Below are 26,910 nucleotides of genomic sequence, written 5' to 3' on the forward strand. Positions count from 1 at the left end.
GCAAAATTTGTCCGAGACCAGGCAACGAAGAAAGCAAAACTCACAAAAAGCTAAAAGATCCTCAACTCCTGCCACAGCAGCGCAATTAATACTTTATACTGCAGCTGCCCATCCACCCATTACATATAAAAGTCCTAATGTTTTAAAAGAAGTTCAATAAAGAGAGGGTTTTCTCCAATAAAAGAATATCTGTGTTTGATAGCCATGGTTTCAACATCAGTCGAAATAATCATGACTTTGATTTTCGCCATAGTTACGCCGCCCTGCTTTCCAGACTTCTCACCCATCTCAGTTGAAGATTTGAGATTTGGAGACACGAGTTGTTAAAAAACTGGTGATATTTCAATTTACCAACACGCTCCTTAACTCGTGTCGTGAGAATAAACTCTGCGATGGATATTTGGGGTAATGCTGCAGCCGATGCTGTTGATTATGGAAAATGGGAAGCGAGGCTGCTTATCCGGGAAAAAAAAAAAAGTTGCCTCCTAAAAGATTCAACTTTCATCCCCTGAATTCCGCTGCAGTTTCGCTCCTAAATAGTCCTTGAATTTGATGAAGTGCCTTTAGTAAACTTGACGCTGGTATTTTTAGAGCGAGCTTTTTCTGAGACCAGCGCCGGCGAGGGTGAGTGCTGTGGGTGGTGGAGGGGAGGGGTTGCTCCCGATAACTGTCTGTAATCTAGTGTGTGTCATTAACGTTGGGACCGCTGCGCCCGCTCCACATAATTACGGTCTTATTCCCCTCTGCTTCCCGAGCGGCGCAGGGGCCTCTGACACCGGAGGACTGTGATTAAAAACACGAGGCGCTCGCACTCTTCCTTCCCTTTCTCTGTTTCCAGTCTACGTTCGTTCCTGCCTTTCACGCACTGAAGTACCTCAAATGCTCATCTCTACAATTTATCTTTTGAAGCCGACTTTTTCTGTTTTTTGTTGTTTTTTTTGGGGGGGGGTTGTGGCTTCAGGATCCTGGACTACTCTTTGCACACTAACTTGTGATGACAATAGGCTGATCTTGACATGACCTGAGATGCCAGAGCTTCCCATGATAACAGACACTAATGGGTCTAAGCTTAATGATTGCCTTTAGGTTGTGCCGTTAGACGCTGATGTGGAAATACGACCGGTCTCTCTTTAGCTGATCACATACAGACAGCATTTGTTACACAGTGGAACGTTGTGTAACACACACACACGCATAAGACAAAATACCACCGGGTTTTCATTGGAATTGTTTGAAACGCCTGCGTTAGAGCTTGCACGCCTCAGGGTCTTTCTGGTGAGTAATTAATTTCCAGCATGTGGGGGTAGAGACCAGAGCTTGTGGGCCTGCCTCCTGGCTCTGTATGTTTGTGTGTGCGAGTGAAAGAAAGGGAGGGAGGCTTTACACTGGTTGGGATACTGCGTCCTACCCTAGAGGAGATGGAGGGTGTGTGTGTGTGTGTGTGTGTGTGTGTGTGTGTGTGGCGGAGGGGGACAGCACAGCGCAGAAAATCGATCCAGGAGCCGCGCTTCTCAGCCTCTTCCGGACGCAAGAGTCCTCCTCTCCTGGGAATTAGATAACAGCTTGTAAAAGCTCTCCAGCACCATACTCTCCCCCTCCTCGACTTTTAGCTGCTACTGCTGCTGCTGCATCTCTCTGTCTTCCTGCCTTCTTGTCCACAAGATATTGTGTTTGTCCCACTTCACATAACTGCAAAGTATTAGCCTCGAGTCTAATTGGAATCCCTGTTTTCTTCCCATAACTGCCTGGATATTGAGTATTATCTGCAGGTTAATATTTTATTAAGTTCTAATTGGCCTTTGTTGTTAGCCTCAGTGCTCTGATCTTCCAGTTAAGACACTGACGTGGCGAGCGTGCGCGTGTGTGTTATATAAAGGAAAAGGCAGCAGTTTTAAAGTGAGCGTTCAGCTTCTCCTCATGGGTCTGTCGTCACATTTTCTCTGCCCCAGGTTTCCTTGGCTGAGGAGATCAAGCCGCTGAAGTGGTATCCCTCCGTTTACCTGCTGGTGTCCATTTTTCCTCTCATCAACAGGTAACACGCAGTCACACCTGTCCGGCGCAGAAGCTTCATTGTCCGATTTGCATGTTGGCTCTGCTATCTTATCTCCTTTCAGCCTCCTCTGCTCTACCATACAACCATCTTCCTCTCTTGTTCTCTCTTATCTTAACTCTCACAAAGCTTTGCTGTCGCAGTACGAACACCATAAAGGTGGTTGTGTGTGTGTGTGTGCGCACGTGTGTGTGTGATGGAGGAATAAAGCATTTTATTAGCTTTTATAAAACCAGGGCTTCATCAGCTGAGGGTTGGTGGGAGAGGAAGGGTGGTCCGATAAATGATAACCCCGGCGCTGTTATTACTCTTTCTCTCCCTTCCTCCCCCTCACCGCCTCTCCTTCTTTCTTTCATTTGCCTCTGCTCCCTCATCGCCGCCGCCCCCCCCCCCCCCCCCCCCCCCCCCCCCCCCACTCCACACGGAACCGGTGTGATTGACAGGTCAGGGTTACTAAGTGATTAGCTGCAGCGGCTCTGCTTGTCGCCACGGCGATGTAGGCGGAGACACAGGTCAATTACAGGGTCAACGTCTTTCAAAGGCTCCGGCTCAAACACTGCCCTTCCCCCCTCGCCTCCCACTTGCGCCCCCTTTACCCTTCCCATTTCTCCATTCACCTCTCCATCCATTCCAGTCGTTCCCTCCTTTCCTCTCCTCCTCCCGCTTGTGCCCGGGCTGTCGGCTGATGAAGATGACAAACTGCATCCTGTGCTAACCCCAAACCTCCCTCCTCTCCTCCTCTCCCCCTCTTCACTCCTCCCTTCCTTCCTTCTTTCCCTCATTGCCACTTTCTCTTCCTGTCTCCTTCTTTACGCTCAAAAAAGTCTTTGTTATAGCCCCCATATTTTTACTCCTCCTCACTCAGGCTTTCCATCTTTCTGCCTCTGTGTTTTTATGTCACCCCCTCCCTCCTTCTCCTCCTCCACTTTTCCTCTCCTCAGCCACACAAAGCCCTTGCTCTCTCCCTCTCTTGAGCAAATACGCTCTCGCTCAGCTCTGCTCTGCCTTTCTCCAGAGAATGAACGAGGAGAAAACGGGAATGAATTGCTCTCTCGTCGTCGTCCTCCACCTCCTCCTCCCCCGTTCAACAGCGCTGGCTGTATATATCTCCGGCTCCTATTAATTTGTTAGCCTCCCCCTTCCCCTGCTCACTCACCTCCCTCCCCCCTGGCTCATATCCTCCTCCACCTCCTCCCCTTTTCCCTCCATCTCTCCCTCCTTCCTTCCCTCCCCTCTGCTGAGTGCTGGAGTGTGTAAAGTGTTTGTCACGGTGCCGTGCCGATGTCGCTGTGCTCTGCTTCCGCACGGCAGACAGGCTCGGTGTGTGTTTTGCTGTGTGTGCGAGTGTGTGCGTGTAGGTGGGTGGTTGGTTTCGTGTCAAGGAGAATGTGCTGTCTCTGCTTGTTGCTGCATGTGTGCGAGTGTGCCAGAGTGCACATGTGTGCACTTGTTTGTCCGCCTCAACTGGAGTATGTGCTTCTGTGTGTTTGTGTGTGCGTTTTTTTTTTTGTATTTTGTGCGCGCCTCGCGCATGTGTGTGTGTGTGTGTGTGTGTGTCTGAGTGGGGGATTATTTCTATCTGAGCTCCAAAGCCTCCTAAACAGGGCTTAGAGAGACGGCCCAGGGCAGCAGCTAAAGCCGTCGGGTAGAGCTCTCTTTCTCGCTCAGCGCCCCTCTCTCGATGCCATTTCTCCCTGCCCTGATCCATTGCGTTACTAGACAGGCACTCCCACACACAAACATGCTCTTGTTTTGGCCCTCATCTGCTGCCACACACACAGAAAAAGGCACACGCAAACACACACAGTCACACGCCACACGCAATTTTAATCTGTTCCAAATGCTCACTGGTAAATGTGTTAATTCGACACCAGCTGTTGCGAATTGAAATGGGAAAGCGCTCCTACTTTTCCTCGCCCGCACTTGCACACACACGCATGGACAAGTCATTATACATCATTTTACCGTTCACATCATTCCCTCTTGCACTCACTCATTCACTTGCCCTCATTTGGCATCACAAAAGTAGCACCAGACACCCACACCTTCGCACTTCTCCCTCCTTCCTCTCCTCCCCTTTCTCCTTCGGCGTCCTCCTCTCGCTTTCTCCCTCCTCAGCCTCTCTCAGCTCTTTGTGTGTGTGTTTGTAAGCACTGCCCGGGCACGACTAGAGTTTTCACAGTCTGCTTCTCACATCGCCTCCCCTGTGTGCTTTATGGTGTGGGTGTGTGTTTGTTTACAAGGCTTGTCTAGATTCCTACTGTGCGCGCTTGTATGCTTGTTTGCATAAATAAGCCCCCTCTTCGGAACCTGACTGCCGATTTCCTTGCCGAGTCGCGGCTTGATGTGCAAGTGCTCCTCCTGGACAGCCTCCTTGTCTTTTGCGAGGATTTTTCTTTCCCTCTGCTAAAACAAACCCTCTCTCTTTTTGACCGGCAGGAAGAAATGTGCCGGCTTTTTTTTTTTTTTAAAAGGCTTTGTCTAGAAGCCCTAACTCCAGTTCCCAGAGCTTTCTGCCTTTGAGCAATCAGGGTTATGTGCCTCAAGGAGGGTGCTTCAGCGTGGATAAATTGGCCCTGGCGGCAGGGCTTGAACCGGTGATATGTCTGCAACCTTGAGTTCACCCTGTCACTCCAGGAGGTAGCTTGCATCCTCCTAGTTATTCCTAGTTTCCCTCGACGCTGCCTGTGGGTTTGGTGGTGTCTTTAGGCCTATACATGCTTGCAGGGGATTTTTGTATGGGCTGCCTACAGCGTCTAAGCCCCCCTCCGCCTTTCTCTGGAGGAGATCTGATTTCCCTGCTCCAGGCGAGCGGCGAGAACAAGACAGTGTGTGCGTGCGTCTGTGTGTGCTTCAATGCGCGCCTTTGCTTTTGTGTGCGTGTGCACACGCGCAGCCCGGGCCAGGCAGACCTTCCCCATCTCTGTTCTGCGCTTTGAAAAACGAGGGAGGAAATCTCAGAGCAGCAGTTATTATTCATCCCTCAAAGAGAACAGGGAGGAGGCGGAGGAGGAGGAGGATGGAGGGAGGGAGGGATGGATGGATGGAGGGAGGAAGAAAGAGAGAGCCAAACGGGAGGAATGAGGAGGGGTGGGGGGGATACATTAACTCTTATCTCACTGTATTCGGCATTCTGCATCCCAGGATGCGCTCCCGCTCTCTCTCACTCCTTTCTACACTCCCTTCCTTCCGTTCTTTGCCGCTTCGCCTCTCGGAATATCTTCCATTCAGCGCGGCTCTGGATGTGTGCTTGCACCTCCGTGTCTGTGTAGGCTGGTGTGTGGTCTGTACCGTGTGCCCTTATATCTTTAATGGTGCCCTTTGTTTGCTTGAACAAGTGAGCGGATGCTGAAAAGCAAAATGTGAGGTTCAAACACTCTGCTTTCTTCATATGTCTTTGCATGTTTTATTCACGGGGTGAGAGTGGCAGTGTTGTCCTTCTTTTTTAATGAAATAAGTTTCGGACCTGATCTAACTTGCAGGTACAAGGTGCCTTTCCCAGATTTGAAAGTAAAAGCCTACCAATCTCCATGACATTACCACTAAAACCGGGATTTAGATTTCATACACTGGAAGTCAGCACATTGAAAAAGCCCTGGTCATCAGATTCCATGTTTCTGTTATTTTGACATTATATTAAGACTTATTTTCACGCAGTTGTGGCTGTGGGCCCAGGTAATATTTGGCGGATATGTGACAGCGCCTACTGAGTGTGCGCCTCTGCTTGCACACTTGTGTTTTGTATCTGCGGCAGCGATCGGTGTGTAACTGAGGACCGAGAGCCACGTAGCGATTAGTCTCCGATTGAGCAGCGGTGACGCTCCACTATCCATCCCCATTTAGAGAGCTGACAGAGAGCTGGCCTACAGGGCTGTATGAAGTGCATGCACACACACACACACACACACACAGTGCAAGCACTCACGCCAAGACTGGAAACACACGTACGAACCACCTAACACACCAAGGCTCTCAATTCAGTATCACAGCGGAAGAGCAGTTATATATGAAAACATCTATGTATTTGCATACATGTAAATGATTTATGCACACACATGCAAACAAATACTACAAATGTATGTTTATTCCTATTTGCCCAAGCCAGGCAAAATATATTCTGACCTATACGTATACCCATGTATAAGCCATGCAAACACATATATATATATAAAGAGAAATAAAAACTACGTACAGTTCAGTTTCATATAGGTACATACATAAATGTAAATGCTAAAGGAGATCCTTGATAACCTCCCTCACACGCACACACTGAGGCACACGTGCGCCAGCACGCGCAAACACAAACACACACACACACACACACACTCCCTCCCTGCTCCCCCTCCCTCTGCTCTTTCAGGCACGTCTTTAAATATTCATCACTCTGGCTGCTCTGAGAGTGCCGTAAACGCTGCCTCACACTCCAGGGAATCGCTAAAGCCTACTCTATCATCTGCTCTCCCTCCCTCCCGTCTCTCACACACATGCACGCACACACATAAGTGTGCACGCACGCTCTTTTAGCCACAGCCACTCAGAGGGATAAACCCCGTGTGCACGAACAGTCGAAGGCACCACCGGTGGCGTCAGTGGACACACAGATGCATGCAACTGCGCGAACGAGGCAGAGGGAAGTGCGTTCGCCGGGATCGGCTTTGAACAGATTTCGTGTGCGCTTATGTCGAAGCGTGTGTGTGTGGGGAAGGTGTGTGCGTTTACTGGCTCCCAGTACAGCACGTTGAGCGGTGTTGTGTTCCAGGAAACAGGATGTCTCTTTGTTTGGGTTTTGTTCTGTTGGTGAACGTTTGCAGCCTTCGTCCCCAGGGTTTCTGTGTGGTTCTCCCTCTGTTACTGCACATTTGTGCGTTTCAGCCCAATTCCAGTGATATTAAATAAAATTTTCGCTCACGAAGTTGATGGAAAAAAAATGGAACTGCAGACTGTGCGTGTGTTGGTAATGGGAGTCATGCCCTAAGCAGTTATCCCCATGTTGACCTCATGATCAAAGCAGATTGTGTTCCAGTTTTCCACACGCACAGAGACTCGCACAATGCAGATGATGGTTTATTTAGATGCCGCCGCATTCAGGGGAAGGAAGGTTCTCACGTCCATGAAGTGGAGCGCACCGCATTCGAGCAGATAGTTAACAAACATCGGAGCTTTGTGCTCGCTCGAGTGGCCGATCACATGCTGACAATGAAAGGCCTGTCTTTGCTGCCCTGGAGGCCGCCGCACATGGACACCAGACAGCGACTGAACAACTTACAGAGAGCCTTCAACTGGGGCGGCGCAATTAATCAAATGATTTTCAGTCACAGTCCTGGCTCCCAGCAGTTGTTAAAACAGGATAACGGAAATAAAATGGCCATTGTGATGCATCCTCTTTATCAACAATGCTTTTCTTTTTCTTGTATGAAAATCCAGCGCTCCCCTCGTCTTTAAAGCAGTGTGCTTTGTTCCCCGCCTTAAAACTCAAGCTCACTCTCTGCCTGGCTGGGGCATGTTTAGTTTAAGCTCCAATCAAGATGATGGAACGTCAGGTACTGGTCAACACCTTGGGTCAACACTCTGCGGTGGTCGTGGCCTTTCCAGAAGGTCAGCGGTTCGTTGTCCGCCATTTCCACGTGTTGACGTGTCTTTGGGCAAGACGCTGAGCCCCGCATTGGCCCTGATATGTCAATTTGGTTTCAAAGAGTCAGATGAGAATTACTAAGTGAACGTTTTCAAAGTCAAAGAGTAGTCTCGGGATGTCAATATCAAGCAATGTAATCGTGATTATGAAAATCCCTGCATTTAGCAAATCTTTAAAAACTTGTGATGATCAGTTCCTATGAGAATGATTATATAAGGATTATTTATTACTTTGTTTTTTTTTAATTATTGAGAGTTAAAACCACAAAGATTTGACTGTGTCTGATGGATTTTGGATTAAATATATGGATTCTGTTTCATTCAAATTTAGTAAAAGACTATTATGCCCTAAAGCATTAGGAGGCCTCATTAGAGGAGTTTTTCATTAATTTTTCCTACTATCTCTTTGTCAAGCTATTTTGGTCAGATATTGTGATTTTTCTAATATGACCTGAATATTGTTTTAGCTGTATTTATATCGTAATACGCTCTAAAGCTTTCTGAAGACTACCCATGTGCCGTATTAATATTACCATAACTGCTTGCAGTATTTTAGAATGAAAACTCCCTCCCTGTGGTCCACCATCATTTAAATGATTTTCTTCTTCTTTTAGAAATCAAGGACCCTTTTGTCAGAGTAAAGTTCAGATTTGTAGTCAGCACCGGCGCGACAGACAGCACGAGAGCCTCTGTGCCGGAAAAAAAAACAAAAAACCAAGGCAGTCAGCGATAGAGAGGAGGAAGTGCATTCGGGTTCAGGATGACTTCTCCGTCTGGCCGCCCTCCGCTCTTGGGACGGAGTTCTCATCAAAGCTGTTAAAGGGCATTTCAACCACAGCTCTGAGGATGTTCGGCACAACAATTAAAGGCAGACAAAAAGGTGAACTCTCTTAGAGCGAGGAGGGAAATTGATGGCCGGAAAGTGGTATGGACTGACTGGCAGGGTGGGATATTGGAAGAGATGGGGAGAGTCAGCGAATGAGGGATTTTGCACAGGCTCTGGAAGGCGGGAGAGACGGGTTCAAAGAGTGACTGACAGCATGATAGATGGTGGGTCTGAATATGTGAGCAAGGCTTGGAGACACCGCACGAGTGCTAATGATTGACTGCACGCGTACAGGTGGTAGCGGGCTGACTTAAAGCAACTGTCTGTGGGCTTCTTTGTGATTATGCGCAACTATGTGTGTTTATTATTGTTGACCACTTGCTCCTGATATTGTATACACAATCCCATCCCTGCTGGGAGACTCAGTCGACTACGCCGCACACACAAACCCTGACAAACGCGCGCGCAGCAGCTCAGCCAGGCATCGCCCGCAGCCACACTCTCCTTCCCACCACTGCCTCCCTCATTCATCTTTCATTAGCCCGGCTCACACAGGAGAAACAGCTCACCTCCCCCCGCTTCTCCGCACGCCTCCACCCGCTTCTCCTTTCCCTCTATATCAAACCTCCTCGCCTTTTTTCCCTCCTGTCTTATCTTGGTTTTTCTCGCACGTAATCTTTTTTTGTTTGTCTCACTCATGTCTTGCAGCCTGTCTTTTTGAATCCCCCCCCCACTCTTCCTCCTCTTCTGTCTCTTCTGCTTTTTAGTCTTTTTCACTCAGCCTCACTCCTTCACCCCTTTGCCCTCCTCCTCCATCGCTCTCGGCCCTCGTTCCCCTTCACAGCCTCGCTCCTCCTCATTTTCACCTCTTTATCGTGCTCTCTTCTTCTCTTTTTCTCCTTTCCTGTGCCGTGCTGTTTCTCTGACACTCGTCTCTGCCTGCGCCCCCCCCCCCCCCTCCCCCTCCCACCTTCCTGCCTCCCTTTCACTCCCTCTCGCCTGCTCTCTTTCTTCCTTTCATTTTGCTCTCCGTCTCTCCCTCGATGGAGGGGAAAGGCTCTTCGCCTCTAATTGCGGCTGTTCCGTTGCCATGGCGCGTGTTGCTCAGCGCTGCGAGGTGCTGTCTGAGAGTGTGCGTGTGTGTATGTGTGTGTGCGTGGCAGGCAGATGATTGCTTGCTGCCAGCTCTCGTTTCCCGGACGCCGATCGTGTTTCTTTGCGGCAGCAGGGAAAAAAAAATGAGACGCCAGAAATAGCCCCCCTTCACACAGACCCAGTCACTCTCACCGCTGCGCTGTCAGAAACTCACACATGCAGGCACACGCACACCCAAACGCACACACATCCACCGCATTTTCCCTCATACTGACATTCTCAGTGCATGTGACCTAGGTTGTATCGTATGCAGACACCCTTTGGCACACACACACAAGCAGCCATGTGTGTTTATGTCTGCACGTGTCCGACTTCCTCTATGTGATTGTATGTGTGTGTGTTTCCTGCGTTTCCTAGGAGGTTGTGTGGGGACTCCTGATTTATTTCACCTTTAATGGGAAGTGAAATGAATGTGAGCAGCAGCTGGTCTGGTCCTAGGAGATACCGCGGTACGCTAACCCAGAAAACAGGCGGCGTTTTCTCTGAAACGGTCCTTACTCTGACAAGCGCCAGGACACGCTGCTCTGTGCTCCATTGGCTGCACTGTTGGTTTTATTTTAAGCTGCGCGTAGACATTTAGTTGACATCCCTACCCAGAATGACAGACGGTACATGGTCTTAACAGGTGTATCTCTAACCTCTGGCCAACCCAACTTGTGGTTTTCTCCCCGTCACAACTTTTGAAAGGGTTGTTGGAAGATAAATGGAGACAGATTAATGGCAAATAAACCTTGAAACCTCACGCTGCAAAAGAGGATAAGCGAGGATTATAACCAGATTTGTGGACGAATCTCTATAATCATCTTCTGTGCTGTTCTTCTGCAGTTGTCGCCGGGTTTTTAAGGGAAGATAAAAACAGCTTATTTCTGCCAAGCTTAGTTTTACTAAGTTAAAGTGCTTCTTGTCTGTAATTTGAAATAGGGCATATACTTTTTGGGATTTCCTCTCTTTATCAGAATTCCTCTTATGGGTGCGGTGTTTGCTGCATGTTATTGTATACAAAGTAACAAAGCCTAAAATCCCCACCAAAGGATGTTGCGCTCTTGTAAAGAAGTCCCTTTTCTGGAACTGGCTAAAATGCCTTCATTTGCTTCTCTTCCTTTACTTAAGCCAGGTTCACGCTATAAGATTTTCACCGTCATGGGATCATTGTGTTCAGTGTTTCTGCCGTGTTTGGGAGTTTTGAAGTCCTGGCGTGTTGATCTGTGTCACGGGGTCACACACCACAAGACTTAACATCCGACGCGTCTTACTGATCTTAATCAAGAAGTTCTAGCTGTCACGCAGACAAGACTCTCTATTGTCATCAATGCTGCGCTATTCACGATACAATCAGCTCCCGGTGATTCAATCTTTTTTTGCTCTCCAGATCGTTGCAGAGAAAGTGTTTTCCTCAGGAGTCGGACATGATATTGCACGCTGGAAACTTCAAAGCGGCGTGTTCTAGCCAACTTTTCTAGCCACTACGCTCTCTTTGTCGTATCCTGTTTGTCGTATGCTTGTTTGTTCTTCTCTATTTCTTAGTCTTGTCCTCTGAGCCCGTCTCTTGCGCTCTCATTGGCTGTAGCTCTTCAATGATGGCTATCTCAGTGCCCCCTTCAGAGTCCCTGAAAATATCAGGACTGGAATAGATCCACGATCTTCACAAGTGGCGTCTTTGTTGCGATCGCCTTCAGTGATTGATGACTGCCGTTTCATCTAAGATTTTGTCTATTTCCCTATTGAGGACCAACATTTGTCTCAGTGGGAAAATTGGGCTTAAAATCTTGTGTCTTGACGACATCACAGTGAGACTGATTGGCGTAATGTCTGCTCAGTGGTTGGTTTTGAACGCTGCAAACAAAAAGTCAGCTGTGCTTCACCCTCTCTGACCAAATCAGCTCATAAATCAGAGGAGACCGGCTCCGATCGGCTGTTCTGACACTAGGGATGATGAAATACACTGTTTAGCTAACGTTAGACAAGAATAAACCTGTCGTCTCTCCTCTCTCGTTCGAAAAAAGATCAGAGTGCAGAAGATTCAGCTTGCAGCGTCTCATTTTCATCAGGCCTGTAGAGTGCTGCTTTAAAGCCTTGGATTTCGAAGTTGACTGCCTCCATTTTGGGTTTTTGGAGCCATAAGGGAACAAGACAAGTGGGAGGAAAGCTTACTGATAGATTTAGCAACTTTTAGACTTTGTTCCTTTACAAGTCTTTGAAAGAGAGACTTTGCGGGGATCCATTGCCGTGATGATGAAAATATGGGCGCGCTCCAAATGTAGTGGAAAATGTCAAGGCATTCTGTCACTTCTGATATGAAAACAAAAAGTGAAAATATGATTACAGGTGAAAAGTATGTGGAAAAGGACATTTCTTTAAAGGCCACTCTAATTTCTCCTAGGTGTTTGGAGGTGGTGAGTGAGGTTGGGGGGCATAGATTGTTTGTTGCATTCTCATTGCATCCCACTCACTGAACCTTTAAAATGTATTCATCCGCTGGCTTTTCAGTACTTAAACCATCTGCCATTGAAAGGATAAACCTGCCAATATATTTGATGTTTTCTCTTAATGCCAACAAATCCTATAACAGGACCTAAGCCTACTATGGACCTCTGCTAGTCTGGTACTTGTTTAGCCAAAGACTTTTAGTATAATTTGAGTTACCTCTGCAATGCTCAGGTGTTGCAATTCCTAATGTCTGTTCATCATATTTCTGCTTATAAACCACCCTATTTCAATTAGATTTGTTGATGTGGCATACTGTTTTTGGAAATGGCGATTTCTAAGCCTTGCAAGCTAAGTTTTTGCAACATGGACCAATGTCACACTCACACATTATGGTGTCAGACTGGATTGTTTTATCAATCATACTTGGGAAAGCGCTAGTGGAAATCTTGACATATGTGCTAGTTTTAGTAGCTTGGCTGACGTAACTACAGTTGTGAGGACCTGATTATTCATTTTCCTGTGCGACGTGCTGAGACCGGTAATACCACAACATTAGCAGCACTGTTAGGAAATGAAGAAGGTTGAAAACACACCAGGGCTGCTATTGCCAAAGATCACACTGAGATCATTGTCAAAGAAAAAAATTGAGCTGAGCTCATCTTCTGACTCTCACTCAGCAGACATAAGTGACTGTAGAGTCTCGTGTTACGTCTCGTAACCACAACACAACATCGGGTATAAGTGTCAAATGTTTGGTTTCGTATCTTCCTCCTTTGTGGGACAAAGGCGGCTGGGGGATAACTTTAACTCATCCAGAGGTCAACCACTGAGGCCACTTAGATCATGCTGCACACCCAACCCATGAACACAACACATGCAGAAAATGCCATGAGCCGTGTGCGGTTTGATTCTCTTGCTAATAGATCAATAAAAGACATTAGTGGCGGGCTAACCCAGTGAGCAGCGCTAATACAGGGTTAATCTGGGGTTAATGGCTGAGCAGCATCGTTCTCAGAAGCAGCCATTAGTTCCTCGCCACACCATACGATATCAGGTTCTTCCCTTAGTCGTGCCCCAGGTTCCCAGGCTCAGGGAGCAAAAGCGTAGCAAGGAATAAGGGGATTAGCCTCTTGATAGATGAAACTGAACGCAAAGAATTGTGAGTGATATCTGAGGGAGGCCAAGCAGTGTGCGAGAAACAGGCACAGAACGAAAACAGAAGGAGAAGATGGGATGTTAAAATTGCGGTCGGTAGAAGCTGGAAGCTTGAAACCGAGCTGAGAGAAAGTGGTGAGAAGGAGAGGAAGCAAGTTGAGCGCTACACGTCTCCCTGTCCTTGTAAAGTGCTGCGTGCTGTCGAGGCGGCAGCCAAGAATGTGTCAGCCCAGCCGTCTCACGCTGCCTAATGGGCTCTTAAACACTGATATAAAGCTGGCTCGCTCTTTCGCCCTCCCCTTTTCCTCTGTCGCTCCTTCTTTTTCTGCCTCTGCCACTTGCTCTCATTACCTCTCGTTCTCACCCTGTCCCTCATGCTGTCACTCACTTGTCCTCTGCTTCTCTTTCACTCGCTGTTGTTCTATCAAGCTCTTGCTCTCTGTCTTTCCCCTTTTTCCTGCTGCTGTCTTTCATCTCCCTCTGACTTATTCAGCCCCTCCGTCTTCACCTCTGAAACTCTTGTGCAGGCTGTCTGTTTATTGAGAGCTTCTCTACGGAGGAACGTAACCCTTCTCTGTGTCTTTCCCTCTCCTCCACCAGGCTCCATAATGCCTTCTACCCTCAGGATCCTTCATTTGCCCTCACCCTTTTGCACGTGTTGTCAGCACCCCTCCATGGCTTGGCCAATGCCTTTGTTTTTGGCCTGGATAGAGATTGGTGGAGTCTGCTGAGCCCAACTGGCATGCAGGTACAGAATCTACACACAGCACCTTTTTTTTTAATGTATGCTGGATGATAATGCAAAAAAAGAAGGGAAACTGCCTCCAGTAGTTATAAGGACTATAAAAAGGTTCCTGAAGTCTTGTAACACATGAGAGAAAACTTTCAAAATGCCCAAATCGCCCAAATCTGTGCTCGACATCTGCCTAACTTGCCAGATTTGGATCCTGTAACCATTTCCTGTTCCCCACATTGAAATCCACTGTTTTAACACAGTGGTAGAGATCTAATGCATGTGGCAAACATGGACCTGTGGTCTGAACAGGACTTTCTATGAGCATTTCTTTTTTCTTTAGGTGCAGTCTCTGAGCTTTTAGCTCACATTCCGTACATTGATAATATTAGTTTCCAAGGTCATTTTCTGGATGTTACGCTCGTGATTATTCTAAGATTGTAGTATTTAATCTAACATATCTCAACTCGTAACCTTAAATGAATGCGACTATGGCTGGCATACAGTGAACAGTCTGCTACACATTTCTCTCTTGTGACTGACCGACTACAATACAGTAAACTCCTTCATTACCGAGAGACAAATAGCAGTTTCCTTGTTGCTGCCATTGTTGATGTCAGTCTGCTTAGTCACTTGGCTGAAGCTGTGGCAGTTGGCAGCATTTAAACCTGCACAATGCTCGCACATGCAACAGTATGCTGCTTTCTGCAAACAACTCCATTTGCATATTGAGGTTTCTCAAAACCAGGGTAAGTGCTGCCTTGCTCTGGAGCCAATTTTATGGCTTAGCGAGGTGACTTAAGGTTTAACCCTGGGTTTTCTATGTCACAAAGATGTTTCACTCCCTACTGGCATGCATTGGCAGGTAATCTATGCTGAGAACCTAACCTGCTCTGAGGCAGGTTGCGCTCCAGATAAACAATCGGTGCGAGTCAATTCACCGCCTACTGAGCAATTGAAGAACAAAAAGGAAAGAAAAAGAAAAAAAGGTGGCGTTTGGATAAGAGCAACTCTTTTCTCCCCGGTCTCTTTGAAGAGGTGGGCTGTTTAAACCCCTTGGTTTTACCTGATGAGCCTCTAAGAGATACATAAATCCCAGTTGAGGGAACCACTTACCGACAACAAAGACTGTTTGAAGCACTAAAGCTTCGACATTATTTTTTGCCAGTTTTGCCGTGGCACCTATGTTATATTCCTCGTATTTGTAAAGGATAATAGCTTGTCCTGGTGAGAAAACAACCTTTTTTTTTTTTTTACACGCATGCTCATAGCCAGGGTCAGAAAATGTGGGTTGATTTATTGAGTTAATGAGCGTCGCGATGGCGGCTCGCGTGATCGTGACTGACGACGGGCGAAGCCTTCTGAAAAGATACCCAGAGTATGTTGGACTCACTTGTAGTTTGCACATCAGGTTGGTGGTGCTGTACGAAAAATCAGAGATCACCAAAGTTATTACGGTTCATTCTGAGGTTGGCATGGAAATCTGCGCCAAAATTGACGGCAATTCAATCGGCCGATGTTGAGACACTTCAATCAGAACCAGAACTTCAGGATGGCATCGGGTGAAAAGAACGGAGTCAATGAAGTCGATTGATGTGTGAGCTTATGATATCTGTGATTAAGTTTGTTTAGTAGATATTTCGGCTTGTGGTGGACCAACAAATAGACCAGCTCTGTTGCTCCATGAGCTCATGCAGTTTAAAGGCCATTACTTCAACAGCAATCAGCGATTTCAGGCGTTTAATTTCTGCAAAGGGTTTACAAACCACTGAATTCCATCTCTCATTTGCAGTGCACCTCAGCTTGTTCCTTTCAGGGTCACAGGTGGCTGAAGCCTATCCCAGCATGCCTTGGATGACAGACCATATGACTGTATAACTGAAGAGTTCCTACATGCTTCAGTCGCTGTAGCATATTGTGAGCTTTCGACCGTGCATGTGTGAGTGAGGACGTTTATTGTGCTCTGAAGAAAGTGCCCCGCACTTATAGAGCGACTTTTAACCTTGGCGAGGTTCTCCAAAGCGCTTCAGTGTTCCTCATTCGCCATTCACACAGCGGTTTCTTATTTTATTCATTCAGCGCTTTTACTTGACCAAACACACACGCTCGCGCAACAGTGGGCGACTCGTGGTTGGGGTTAGCTTATTGCCCAAGGTCTCTACAACACATACAGGGACTGACCCTCCAACCGTAGACGACAGCTCTACCAGCCTTAGTGGCAAGATACTGAAAGTTACATGTTCTGCCCTAACGTCAAACCTGTGTTTTGAGATACCTTTCATATACTACCAGTGCTTGCTTGGACTATTTTTAGATTTAAGCTCTCGTATTTAGAAATACGAAAAGAACAGGGCAGGGAGTAGATTAGTTTCATCCAGTTCTGTCAGTCCCGATCTGTATAATTAGGTGGTCTGTTAAGTATTTAAAAGAATTGCATATGTTTGGGGATGTTGGATCTTTGGGAGGCTTAAACACTGTTTACTGCCAGACAAATAAAAAAATAAAAAAGCATCCCTGTTGGATGATTATCAGCAGGGTGGGGGGGAGCTTATTGTTTGACTCTTTTGATGTGATTGAAGCATTTACATTTACATTATTAACAAGGAAGTGATACATGAAAACACGTAGCGACTACTAATTCCCAGCAGAGATCAGAAAGCTGACCAATGGGAGCAAACAACCCATGTGCAAAGGAAGTCAATCAAAGTCACCGATCTCAATGCCCGATAAAGCAATTGTTGAGTAATTCACAGCGATTAACTTAGCTTGTGGACACAAAGTTTTCAGCGCTCTTTGCAGGGGAGATTTTTGGTTGGGTAGGTTTGAATGTTTTGGAGTTTCATCCAGTCCTGTCTTCTCTTATGGTGGTCACGGTCACTTACGAAGTCCACTCATGTGCGACTGTGGCTTTGATGTTTAAGAATACCATCACTTGTTTTTGTTTTTTGGATTTTATAGATTGGGTTGCTTGTTTTTTGTTACACAATCTGGCAACTATTGCCAGAAATAAAGTGCATTTCAGAACCCCTTTTTTCGAGACAAGGGAAGGCAAATGCTCCATATTTTCCAGAATATGGGCACGATTAAGACCAAGGATGGACACAAACATTGGAATTGCGATGGGGGGGAGGTAATGGAGGCGTAAGTATTTGTTTGCTTTATGCTCTGTAACATATAAACGTGAATATGAACGGAATATTCTATCGGCAACTCACGCAAACACCTAAATTGTTTCGGTGCCTACTGTCAAGCGTTCAGTCCATCATCTGTTCTAGAAATAACTAGAAATACCCAGATGTCCTTTTCCAACGAGTGAAAAGACAAATCAACGACTTAATTTCCTTTCTCATTTTCAAATTGAGCCTTCTGGAAAATGCAATAAAGGCGCGATTATCAGAAAGATGATATTCCTACATTTGGCTCACAAACCTCATTGGTCGCATTTCAATAAACACCACGATCAATGTAGTTCTCCACAGATTTGTCTCAATCTGCGCACATTGACTGTATCTAGAGCTGATATCGAACCAGGAGTAAGGAATTCTCTTGCGGTCTTAGATCAGGTGCACGCGAGCGTGCGCGCGCACGCACAAATTGTCACCTACTCGGCTCCACCGACCACGCTGATAGCGGGTCACGAGCACAGTGTGGAAGAGTGGAATGTGTGGTATGACCTTCAACCCAAATGTCAGTGTTGCGCTGTGGTGAGAGGGAGACAGAGGAGTGAAATTGAATCTCAATGCGTTCGTAAATCACTGAGAAAATGCTGTTTGTGTGTCAGAGAGAAAGAGAGGAAGGTGAGAAAAAAGACGACAGAGAGACAGAGGGAGAGAGAGCGAGACGGGCGGCGTGTGTGTTCGTGCACTATCGTGACTAACAGCCGGTTGTTATTCATCTTGGCATGCGGCTCCCAGCAGCCCCCACACATCAGGTGTGAGATTGGCGGCAGAGAGGAGGGGTAAGTGAGAGGAGGGGTGGTGATGGGGTGACAGCGTCAAAACATTCCTCTCTCAGAGCGGCGAGTCGGTGCTTTCGCATCAGTCCCCCCTCCTCCGAGCCTTCCTAACCTCGACTCATCGTCTCCTCACATTCTCTCGCGTTCTGTTGCCGTTTGCCTGCATTTGTACGTATAGATTTTTTTCTTCTTTTTTTGAAGCTGTCCTCTTACATTATTCACCCGCCTTGTGTGCATTTCGAAAGACTTGTTGGCGGCTGGTGGCTTTGTTCGTTTCCATACTGAACCTGTAGGTTTTTTCTTTAGCGCTCGCTCTTCAGAGCGAAGGAAGCTGATCGCTTTGCAGAAGGTTCAGCAGTTAGCAGTTTTGTGTGGGACAAACTTGGACGGGGTATGAAAAAAATCATCATTTGGCCAATTGTCGATAACTCTTCCTCTTAGAGGGCCGTGCAGAGGGTTCCAGGAGGGTTCCAGGTTCCAAATCTAAAGTCATTCCAACACAAGCAGGACACACCAGATAAATGTCGGCCACTGCCGTTGGTTGATGTTAGCCTATTTGCAAGCTGAACATCTGCCGATACCGATATTAGGCTAATGTATCAATGCGTCTCTGGACTTTTGCTCTGCTTAACTTATTTATTACTGCTCACATCTTTGCCGTTTCTGCAGTGATTCAAAGCGGTACGCTTGGTATGTTATATCGACGGAATACCGGACTTGGAGATTTCGAATGACTCTCCCTGCATTTCAGGCTCCTCTTTGGCGTACACATTGTCTGGCTTTGGACAAATAGTCATTAGTGTTGCCCTCTTTGGCTCCACTGGCTCCATTATGCTTAAGTTGTCTAAGTTGTTGTTTCCAATGTGACATTCAGAGGTCAGGCTCCAGAGGTCCCGAAAGCAAAATAAAGGCGGTGTTTGCTGTTCAGAAGTGCATATTGTTGAGTGATGGCCTCCCCTCCTCCGCAACATGTGTCTGTGGTGATTTGCTGTTTAAACCCACAGAGACCGAGTTGACACTCGAGGTTGTTGCTGCTGCTTCAAAGGGGGGGCACCTGAAAGCAAACGTTACAGGATGTAACTCCAGTTCTTGGAGTATGTGGCGAGCAAAGAAACGTTGGAACAGCAGCTTCTTTTACTCAAACTAATGCAACACATCGGTATGACGCATGGATGGCATTTGAGATTATTTAGCCACGATTGACATTAGAGTTGAAGAGATTCCTCAGATAAAGAGTCACAGGAGAGAGGCTGCTCTCAGTTCCCACGCATGGGCGTGTAATTAGTCTACAGCCCATGTACTCTGATTATTTTTAAGCTTTTTAGAGCCGTGGAGACAACAGCGATTTTCCTGCTGAGTCTTCTCTCAACACAAGCATCCGTGTCGCTCTTCTGCTTGTTGTCTGGTGTGTTTTCCTAAATGGCAGCGCGATCCAGGTGCACCCGTCTTCAGTGTGGCCAAATTTTGGGTGCAGTCGGCCACAAAGAGACCCAACGGACCCTCGAGGACGATGACCTTTACATCGCAAAGGCTTTGCATACAAGTGGACATGGAAACCATGATTTGGCTTTTAAAAAACACAGGAATAGATTCGGACTTAAGCACATCTATCGACCACCCTCGTGTTACAGAAAGGCACGGAAGCAAAATAAGTAAAACGATTCAAACTTTCACAAATGAAATGGACTTGCAGACAGGAAACACGTCTCAAAAATTGTCGCTGTTAACCTTTTCAAATAGAAAGCGCTGCACACACCCACGCACTTTGCTCTCCATTTTTTGTTCAAAGGCCTTTAAAAGTAGCGAGACAAACTGCCAGTTTAGTTTAGTTTTTTTTTTTTTTTTTTTTTTTTTAACTGCAGCTCATTCGACGACAAACACGAGTGGCGTGCGCTGCACAAAGATTCTGAAAACTGGGGCTCACCTTTTTCTTTTTCTGTCGGTTAAACCGAGGATCGCTTCGTGACACCGGTGGTCAAAATCAAACCGAGTCCTAAGATTTTCAGACATCAGTTGAAAGTGAAAACCAGGCTCCGGCAGTGAGTTAGTCCAACGAAAACAAAACTTACACGAAGTAACCCTCTGCACTTAGACCAGATGTCTGTATTTAAGTAACCAGGTCATTACCACGTACATAAGCACCTCGTTTGGTTCCAAACCCAATTTCTTTGGGTTTTGGTATTTTGTTTTGTTTTTTTCCATCTAAACATTCCACTCTTTCTCTCACATCTCTTGCTTTTCCCGTCCCCTGTTTTTTTCCTCTCTCCAGCAGCGGTCTTTGACTCTTTGCCTCCTCCTTCCTTCTGCCTATGTCTGTTTGTCCTCTGGCTTTTCCACTGTCTTCTCTTCTCGTAATACAGCGTCTGAGGCGTTTATCTCTCTTACAGTATCTTTCTCTGCTCTCCTTTGTGCTGCACCTTCCTCCCACCTGTGCACTCTGTGTCTCGTTCTCTCTTCCCCTCTTCCTCTTGATACTTCCCTGATATTGATCTGCGTTCTAGCCATACAGCTGAACCGCCTTCAGCTCTGCAATGAGCTCACATCTCACTTCTGCCTCTGCATGCATGCGAGCGTGCATGCAGGAAAAAGCTGCTCCACATTCCTGTTTGGCTCCGTGTCACTGAAAACGTTACACAAAGCGAGCTAATTAAAAAAAATGCTGTTTATTTGTGGAAACATTGGTCCGCACAGGCGTCCTCCCCCGTGCTTTCTGTCACCACTCACACTGTGTTTAGTTCTGTATTCCCTTCTGGCACAATAGAATTTATGTGAAGGATCAGAGTGCTGCAGCACATTTGTGGTTCAAGAAGCCAAAGACAGCTTGTCACTCCACTTGTCCTTACCCTCCCATAGCTTCACGTTCTGGCCACAAATGTTCTGAGAGTAGCCGCCCACCTTTCTGAAAGCTCTAATTCGGCTATATGAGCTGCCTTCTTCATACCATCTTCCCGTGAATGACAGGTAGCCCTGTTATCACTGTTTGTCTTGAATTTTGAATTCTATTTCGCTCTTATGGGATTTCCCAGCAGTGGATTGAGTTATTAAACGTGTTTTGATAAATCATGGAAAGACATAGCTCCTCCAGGAGCAGTCACCCCCGAATTGTTCAAGCTGCTTGAGCATTAGCTTTATCAGAACTGAAGAATACCAGACCGACAAACATCTCTCCAACACAGATTGGGAAGGAGTTTGAGTGAAACTAGATAATTGGACTAAACTCGATGCATATAACAGGTTCTGGATTCAGTCTTCTGCAGAGGGGTTAACCTTTATTTCATCCCCGGAGCCCCCCCTGGCTGTGACGCAGTGTGCAAGGTTTGGATCCTCAGCCGTCCATCTTGGCGTTCATAGGTTGGTGTTCTCTCCGTTTTTTTTGAAAGGGTGACTACCCTGTGAACAAGCTCTCACTGTTCAGCACCTAATCACTTCAATGAATATGCAGCCCTCTTAGTGTCTGACTGGGGTGCTGAAAGGCACCTGTGCACTATGTTCATTTGCAGGGGATTTTAACACTCACGTGGTGACTATGATAAAACCTGTGGTGGTTAGAGTGGCTGAAAGCAGAAATGGCCTATCCAACCTGAACAAAACGAGGAACAGTGTGTTTTTACACCCTGGTCATAGAAGATTCAATCACCTTTTTATCCTCACTAGGATACTGGAGGTTTTGGAGTGTGTCCAAACAGTGTTCGTGTGTTTTGTGGACTTGGAGAAGGCTTACAGCAGATGTCCCTTATGGTGCCCTGTGGGAGGTCCTTTAGGAATATTAACCACCAGCCACTTTGTAACAGGCCACTCAGTTCCACGTGCAACTGGAGTGAGAGCTTGGTTTGCGTTGACAACGGTGAGTCTGACTCTTTTCCAGTGAGTGTTTGACTTGGTCAGAGCTGCTCTTTGTCACAGTTTCTGTTCATAACCTTTATGGATAGAATATCTGAGCAGAGCCAAGGGGAAGGAGGTTTCCAGTTTGACCAGTCTAGGATTGTATTATATCTGGAGATCTCGAGTATGCACAGGGGCTGTGAGCAGCGACGTGTGAAGAGGCCTGGATGAAAATAAGCAACACTGAGGCTGAGGCCATGGTTCTCAGTTGTTAAAAAGGGTGGATTTCCCCCTCCAAACTGGGAATGAGATGCCTGCTTAAATGGTGTAGTTTAAGTGCCTTTGGGTCTGAGCCTGACAGGCATATTGGGGCACTATCCGTAATTAAACAGACGCTGTATGGGTCTGTTGTGTCTAAGGAGTGCAGAGCCAAAAGGTAACATTTGCCAGTTTACCATTTGATCTGTGCTCCAACCTTGACTTTGGGACAGGTGCTGTAGACAGTTACCAAAATAATGAGATTCGGGTCAAAATGAGATCCTCCTGGGGTTTGGAGAGATTTTATCTCTCAGCTATCTTGGGAATACCTTGCTATGCTCTGGAAGAACTGGAATGGATGGATGCATGCATGGGATTCTTTCAACAGAAGAAGAGGCACACAGAGACGAAGGTATCGCAGTGTTTGTTAACAACAGATGGTGTAATCCTGGACATGTCACTGTGAAGGAGAGGATCTGAGTCCACTGACTTTAATGCACTCTGTGAGCAACACTGAGATTACATTAATGTCATGACTAAGTCTCTGGCAGACTATATGAACCTCTGTGTGGAGATTATCATCCCGACATTGACAGTGAGTCCCTTCCCCAATTATGAACTCTGGATTAACAGTGACCTGAAAAAGTGGCTGAACGTGAAGAGGAAAGCTTTCAGGGAGGGAGACAGGGAGCTTATTGAGGAGTACAACTCAAAGAGTCCTTTAATCTCCAGAAATACTTACTTTATATGGCGTATCAGTGAGTGGCAAGAGGCTGAGTACAGAGAACTGATCGGTCACTTTGTGGCATGGTGTGGGAACAGTCGTCTTATCTCGTTTATTAGAAAACAATAGAGATGATTGTGGATTTTAGGAAGATAAGGAATAAGCCAAACACTATTCCCATCCTAAGAGGTGGAGGTGGTAAAGGACTATAGATATCTGGGAGTTTGCCTGGATAAGACTCACTGAATTGGAGATGCAATGCTAAGGTTTTCTACAAGAATAGATGGCGCAGACTGTACTTCTTACGGAAACTCAGGTCCCTCAGTGTTTGCAGCAAGATTTTGCATGTCTTCTTGAAGTCTGTGGTGGCGGGTGCAGTCTGCTTTGTAGCCGTTTGTTTGGGCAGCGACATCAAAACCAGCGATACGACAAAATGAAACTGAGCAAACTGATAGAGAAAGCTGGGCCTGTGCTGGGGACTGCCCTGGAGCCCCCGGAGCTGATTATGCAAAAAGGAACACAGCACAAATGACTAAATGCTGCACACCCTCTCCATAACGTAGTGATCAGACTACAAAGCGTGTTCACTAAAAAGCTTCTTCAGCTCTGCTGCAACAAAGAACATCACAGGAGGTCATTCCTGCCCACTGCATTAACTTTTTTTTTTTTTTTACAATGAGTAATGACTAATATCTTATCGTGTTACAAAAGAATCGTTTTCTTTCTTTAGGATTCAAAAATATTATTCATTTCAGTTCTCGCTGGAAAAGGTGTTTTCCCCTCTTCAAAAGCGCCTTCATGTCGGAGCCAGTTGGCTACACTGGCAGCACTTTGTCAATCTGTTGGTTAAAGTAATAGATGATTACGCGAGGACGGTTCGGCCAAGGCCCTGCCCTTTTCCAAACAATGTCAGTGGGACAGTGTTTTGCATGACAAACCATCTGGTGCGTCTGGTTGCTCCTGCCACTCGTGAGCCGGAAGCCTGTGAACACGTTAAGCGTGTTGTTTCCTAACTTAGCCGTGACTGGACAGTTATTTTTCCTGGACAGTTATTTGTTTCCTGTTTTTACACGCAGCAAAGTACTCAATGTTGGACTGATGAAGCGACACGCTGTCTGAGTTCATTACGGTTTTATCACATCTCGCTGACGACAATCATCGATCAGCTTATGATTGTTTGATTTGTCTTACTTTTGTATCAAATCAAAAGTTGAAATAGCTGTGTTGTGGTTTTTATATATATTTTCTGTATGATGTTCGGTGTTATTTAAGTTTCAAATCGCAGCCAGCATTTCCAGAATTGGCAACCTGGAGCACTGTTTTTAAGTTCAAGGTAGACAGCCAGAAAGGAGAGAAAGAAATAGGCTTTTTAAACTTAACAGTGTGTACCAAGGCAAGTAGTGAGCGCTAATTCTAATCTACGTGTGCGTCTGCTTTCTAGCTGGCTCTGCAGTCACGGCTCTGTGACCGGACTCGGATTGGAGAGTACTACCCTGGGGCAGTGCGCTACACACAAGCAGATCTGGTCGACCTCAGCGATGACGACGACGACACCAACGTGCTCTTCTACTCTCCTGACATGACCCTGAAAGACCGAGGTCCCTGAGAGAGCGGGAGAGGAAGAGGGAGACAAAAGAGCTCGAGGGAAGAAGCACAAAGGAGGGTCACAGCCAGAGAGAAACGCAGCGGATTAGAAACTGAGAGGGAGGAAAAAGAGGTAGGGAGGGAAATGGAAGGGAAGATTGTGGGGACAGTCAGGCAGATAGAAGCCGGAGATGAGCTGTCAGGTTCCATTATTAATCCCCATCCTTTACTATTTAATATCCTTAAGACACACACCACACATACAGAGCAGAGCTCCTGCTCCCTGCAACACTACCATCAGAGAGCTGTAAAGATCCTCCTAATGTTAAAGGCATCTGCTGCATCCCAAAGGTCTTGAAATGATTTACCTCTCCGCACTGTTTTCTCCCACATTCTGCAGCATTTTAGAATGCCAGGGGAGAAAAAAAAAAGGAAGAAAAAAAACCCATGAAGGACTGCTGAAAGGTAGTCATAACAAGGTGTTCCTTAAGCACTCACTGCAATCACCTTTTCACTCCTCTGCACGAGATGAGTTTGGGTGGGGGGGGGGATCACACACGGTGATTTAAAAATCACTGTGTCTGTCAGCATCTGCATCTACCATTAGATTGATTCAGGTACTGCATATTTTTTCTTGCCAATAAGGGTGAAAGCAGGTGGAAACACAAAAAGGGAGGTTTTAGAATCAGTGAGGATCACTCAGTAGAAGGAAATCAAGACCCAAAGCACACTGTCTCTCTCCTCAGGCGGTATTTGCTGTCTGGCTGCCTCTTTGCATATTGCCGCAACTTCTGCACTAGTATACCTTTCGAAGGTTGTTTTGTATCTTTTTACGAACTTTTTCCGCTTGTTTTTGCTGTACTGTATTTATAACAGATCGATGTATTGTATATATTTGAGCGTGTGCTCTATTTTTGTACGTGCCTTGGACTGAAATGTAAAGAAACTGGTTCTCTCGGCTCAAACTCGCTGCTCTCGTGCGTCCGATCAAGGACGGACTCGTTCAATACACATAGGCTCACGAACAAATTAAGCGTTAGTCAGCCAAATCGGCACACAGAAATGTGCTTGTTTGGAAATGTCTCGGTGGAAACAGATCGGAAGACGTGACTCTCAAGGCACCCGTTCCTTTTGTCAGTCGCGATGGGGACATAGCTGGAGTGTGACTGGTAGGATAATAGTCTCTTTATATTCAACCCCAGCCCATTTGGTATAGCCCATGTCTTGATGACATCGTCATTGTCTGTGAGCTCTGTCAGCTGAATCTCTGAAAAGTATGAAGTCATGAACCCTCACTCCTGTTTTTGAACTTTTCTGCTGGGTCCCAGCGACATCAGAGTGCTACTTAGGTGTGAATTTCACAGAGTCCCAGCACCGCATTACACACAGACTTCCACCGCACACCCCTTTTTTGGTGCTGGTTTTTTTTTTGTTGTTGTTGTTTTTTTTTTTACTTGACTGTGCTCTCAATCTAATAAATGAGCAGAAGAGACATTTCATAACAAAGCTGAGACTGGGTGTGTTTATTTCATTTCCACGTCGCTGCAATCTGTCACTCCTGCCACGGACCTGCCTTTCTGTGAAGTGTTTCTCAGTTCGTGTGTATGCCTGTGCGAGTGTGAATGTGCCTTTGGACCTGGCACGGCTGACTAAATAATGGATATTAATTATTAGTCAGGACCCTACTGTCCCTTGCCTGTCTCCACATATGGATAACAGGATTTTGATTAATGGAATGTGCGCTCCACGTCCACCAGAAAACCAGGCTTTTGCCTCTGCATTGCAAGCTTTACCACAACCTCTTTGAGTGTTTCGAGTCCTGCACCCCCTCCATATAAAGATCCCGTGAAATAAGCGAATCTCCCTGTCACGCAAGAAGAATAATTACCCCCCACACCCCCTCCTCCGACCCCCCTTTCCCTCCTCGTAACGTCGCATGCGCCGTAATTGGATACAATTTAACACCCGCGGCCCACGGGCATGTCGGCAGGCGCACTGCCTACTATTAGCTCGCCTCGCCTCGCCACCCTATCATTTGTCAGATCTGTGTTTGTGTGCTCCTGGTGCCTGCGTGTGCGAGCGTGTGATTGCGGGAGCGAGCGCGCGTGCAGGCTACAGAAACCGGAGCCATTGTTGGAGTCCGGCCATGACCTAGCTGTGACGCACGGACACGGGAGAGAGTGGAGAAGTGGGAGAGGCGACAGCGCAGCAACAGCGGCAGGAGTCCAGGCGCCGAAAAACAAGCTGCAGCTCTGTCACTTCGGAGCGGGAGCGAGAGGAGACGGCGGCAGGCCTGATGGGTGTTTTGTGGCTCCTCCGCGCTGCTTCCACCCAGAGCCCCGTCTGCTGTTTATTAGAGCCCCGGTAGTATTTACAGGCAAGGATGTGGGGGAGGGTATAACCCCTCCTAAACCCAGCTCACCCGCTGTTTGCAGTAAAAAATAAGGCTGGAGAAGGTTAATGGGAAGATTACAGCCCTAAATAATTGCGTCTGAGGTGTTACTTAGCCTTTTGCATCGAATGTTTTAATGAATTACTTTTGCTCTAGGCTGCTAGTATTGAACAACGTATGATTACGAGTTTAAAATGT

The 26,910-nt window shown here is 46.7% G+C and overlaps 1 protein-coding gene across 3 annotated transcripts in view; it reads left to right on the plus strand.

Moving 5' to 3' along the window:
* Nucleotides 1-26,018, plus strand: part of LOC140319114 (cyclic AMP receptor 1) — a 50,298-nt gene extending 24,280 nt beyond the window's left edge. For 2 of the 3 annotated variants that reach the window (XM_072396678.1, XM_072396679.1), the window contains exons 11-13: nucleotides 1,950-2,032; nucleotides 13,845-13,992; nucleotides 24,178-26,017. In XM_072396678.1, the coding sequence (XP_072252779.1) occupies nucleotides 1,950-2,032; nucleotides 13,845-13,992; nucleotides 24,178-24,342 (396 nt within the window). In that variant the 3' untranslated portion in view covers nucleotides 24,343-26,017. Of the gene's footprint in view, nucleotides 1-1,949; nucleotides 2,033-13,844; nucleotides 13,993-24,177 lie in introns of all 3 variants that reach the window. The other variant, XM_072396680.1, reaches the window with a different exon arrangement.
* The last annotated feature ends 892 nt before the right edge of the window (nucleotides 26,019-26,910 follow it).

Source organism: Leuresthes tenuis, unplaced genomic scaffold, assembly GCF_036924035.1.
Source record: "Leuresthes tenuis unplaced genomic scaffold, fLeuTen1.0.hap1 SCAF_12, whole genome shotgun sequence".
NCBI lineage: Eukaryota > Metazoa > Chordata > Actinopteri > Atheriniformes > Atherinopsidae > Leuresthes > Leuresthes tenuis.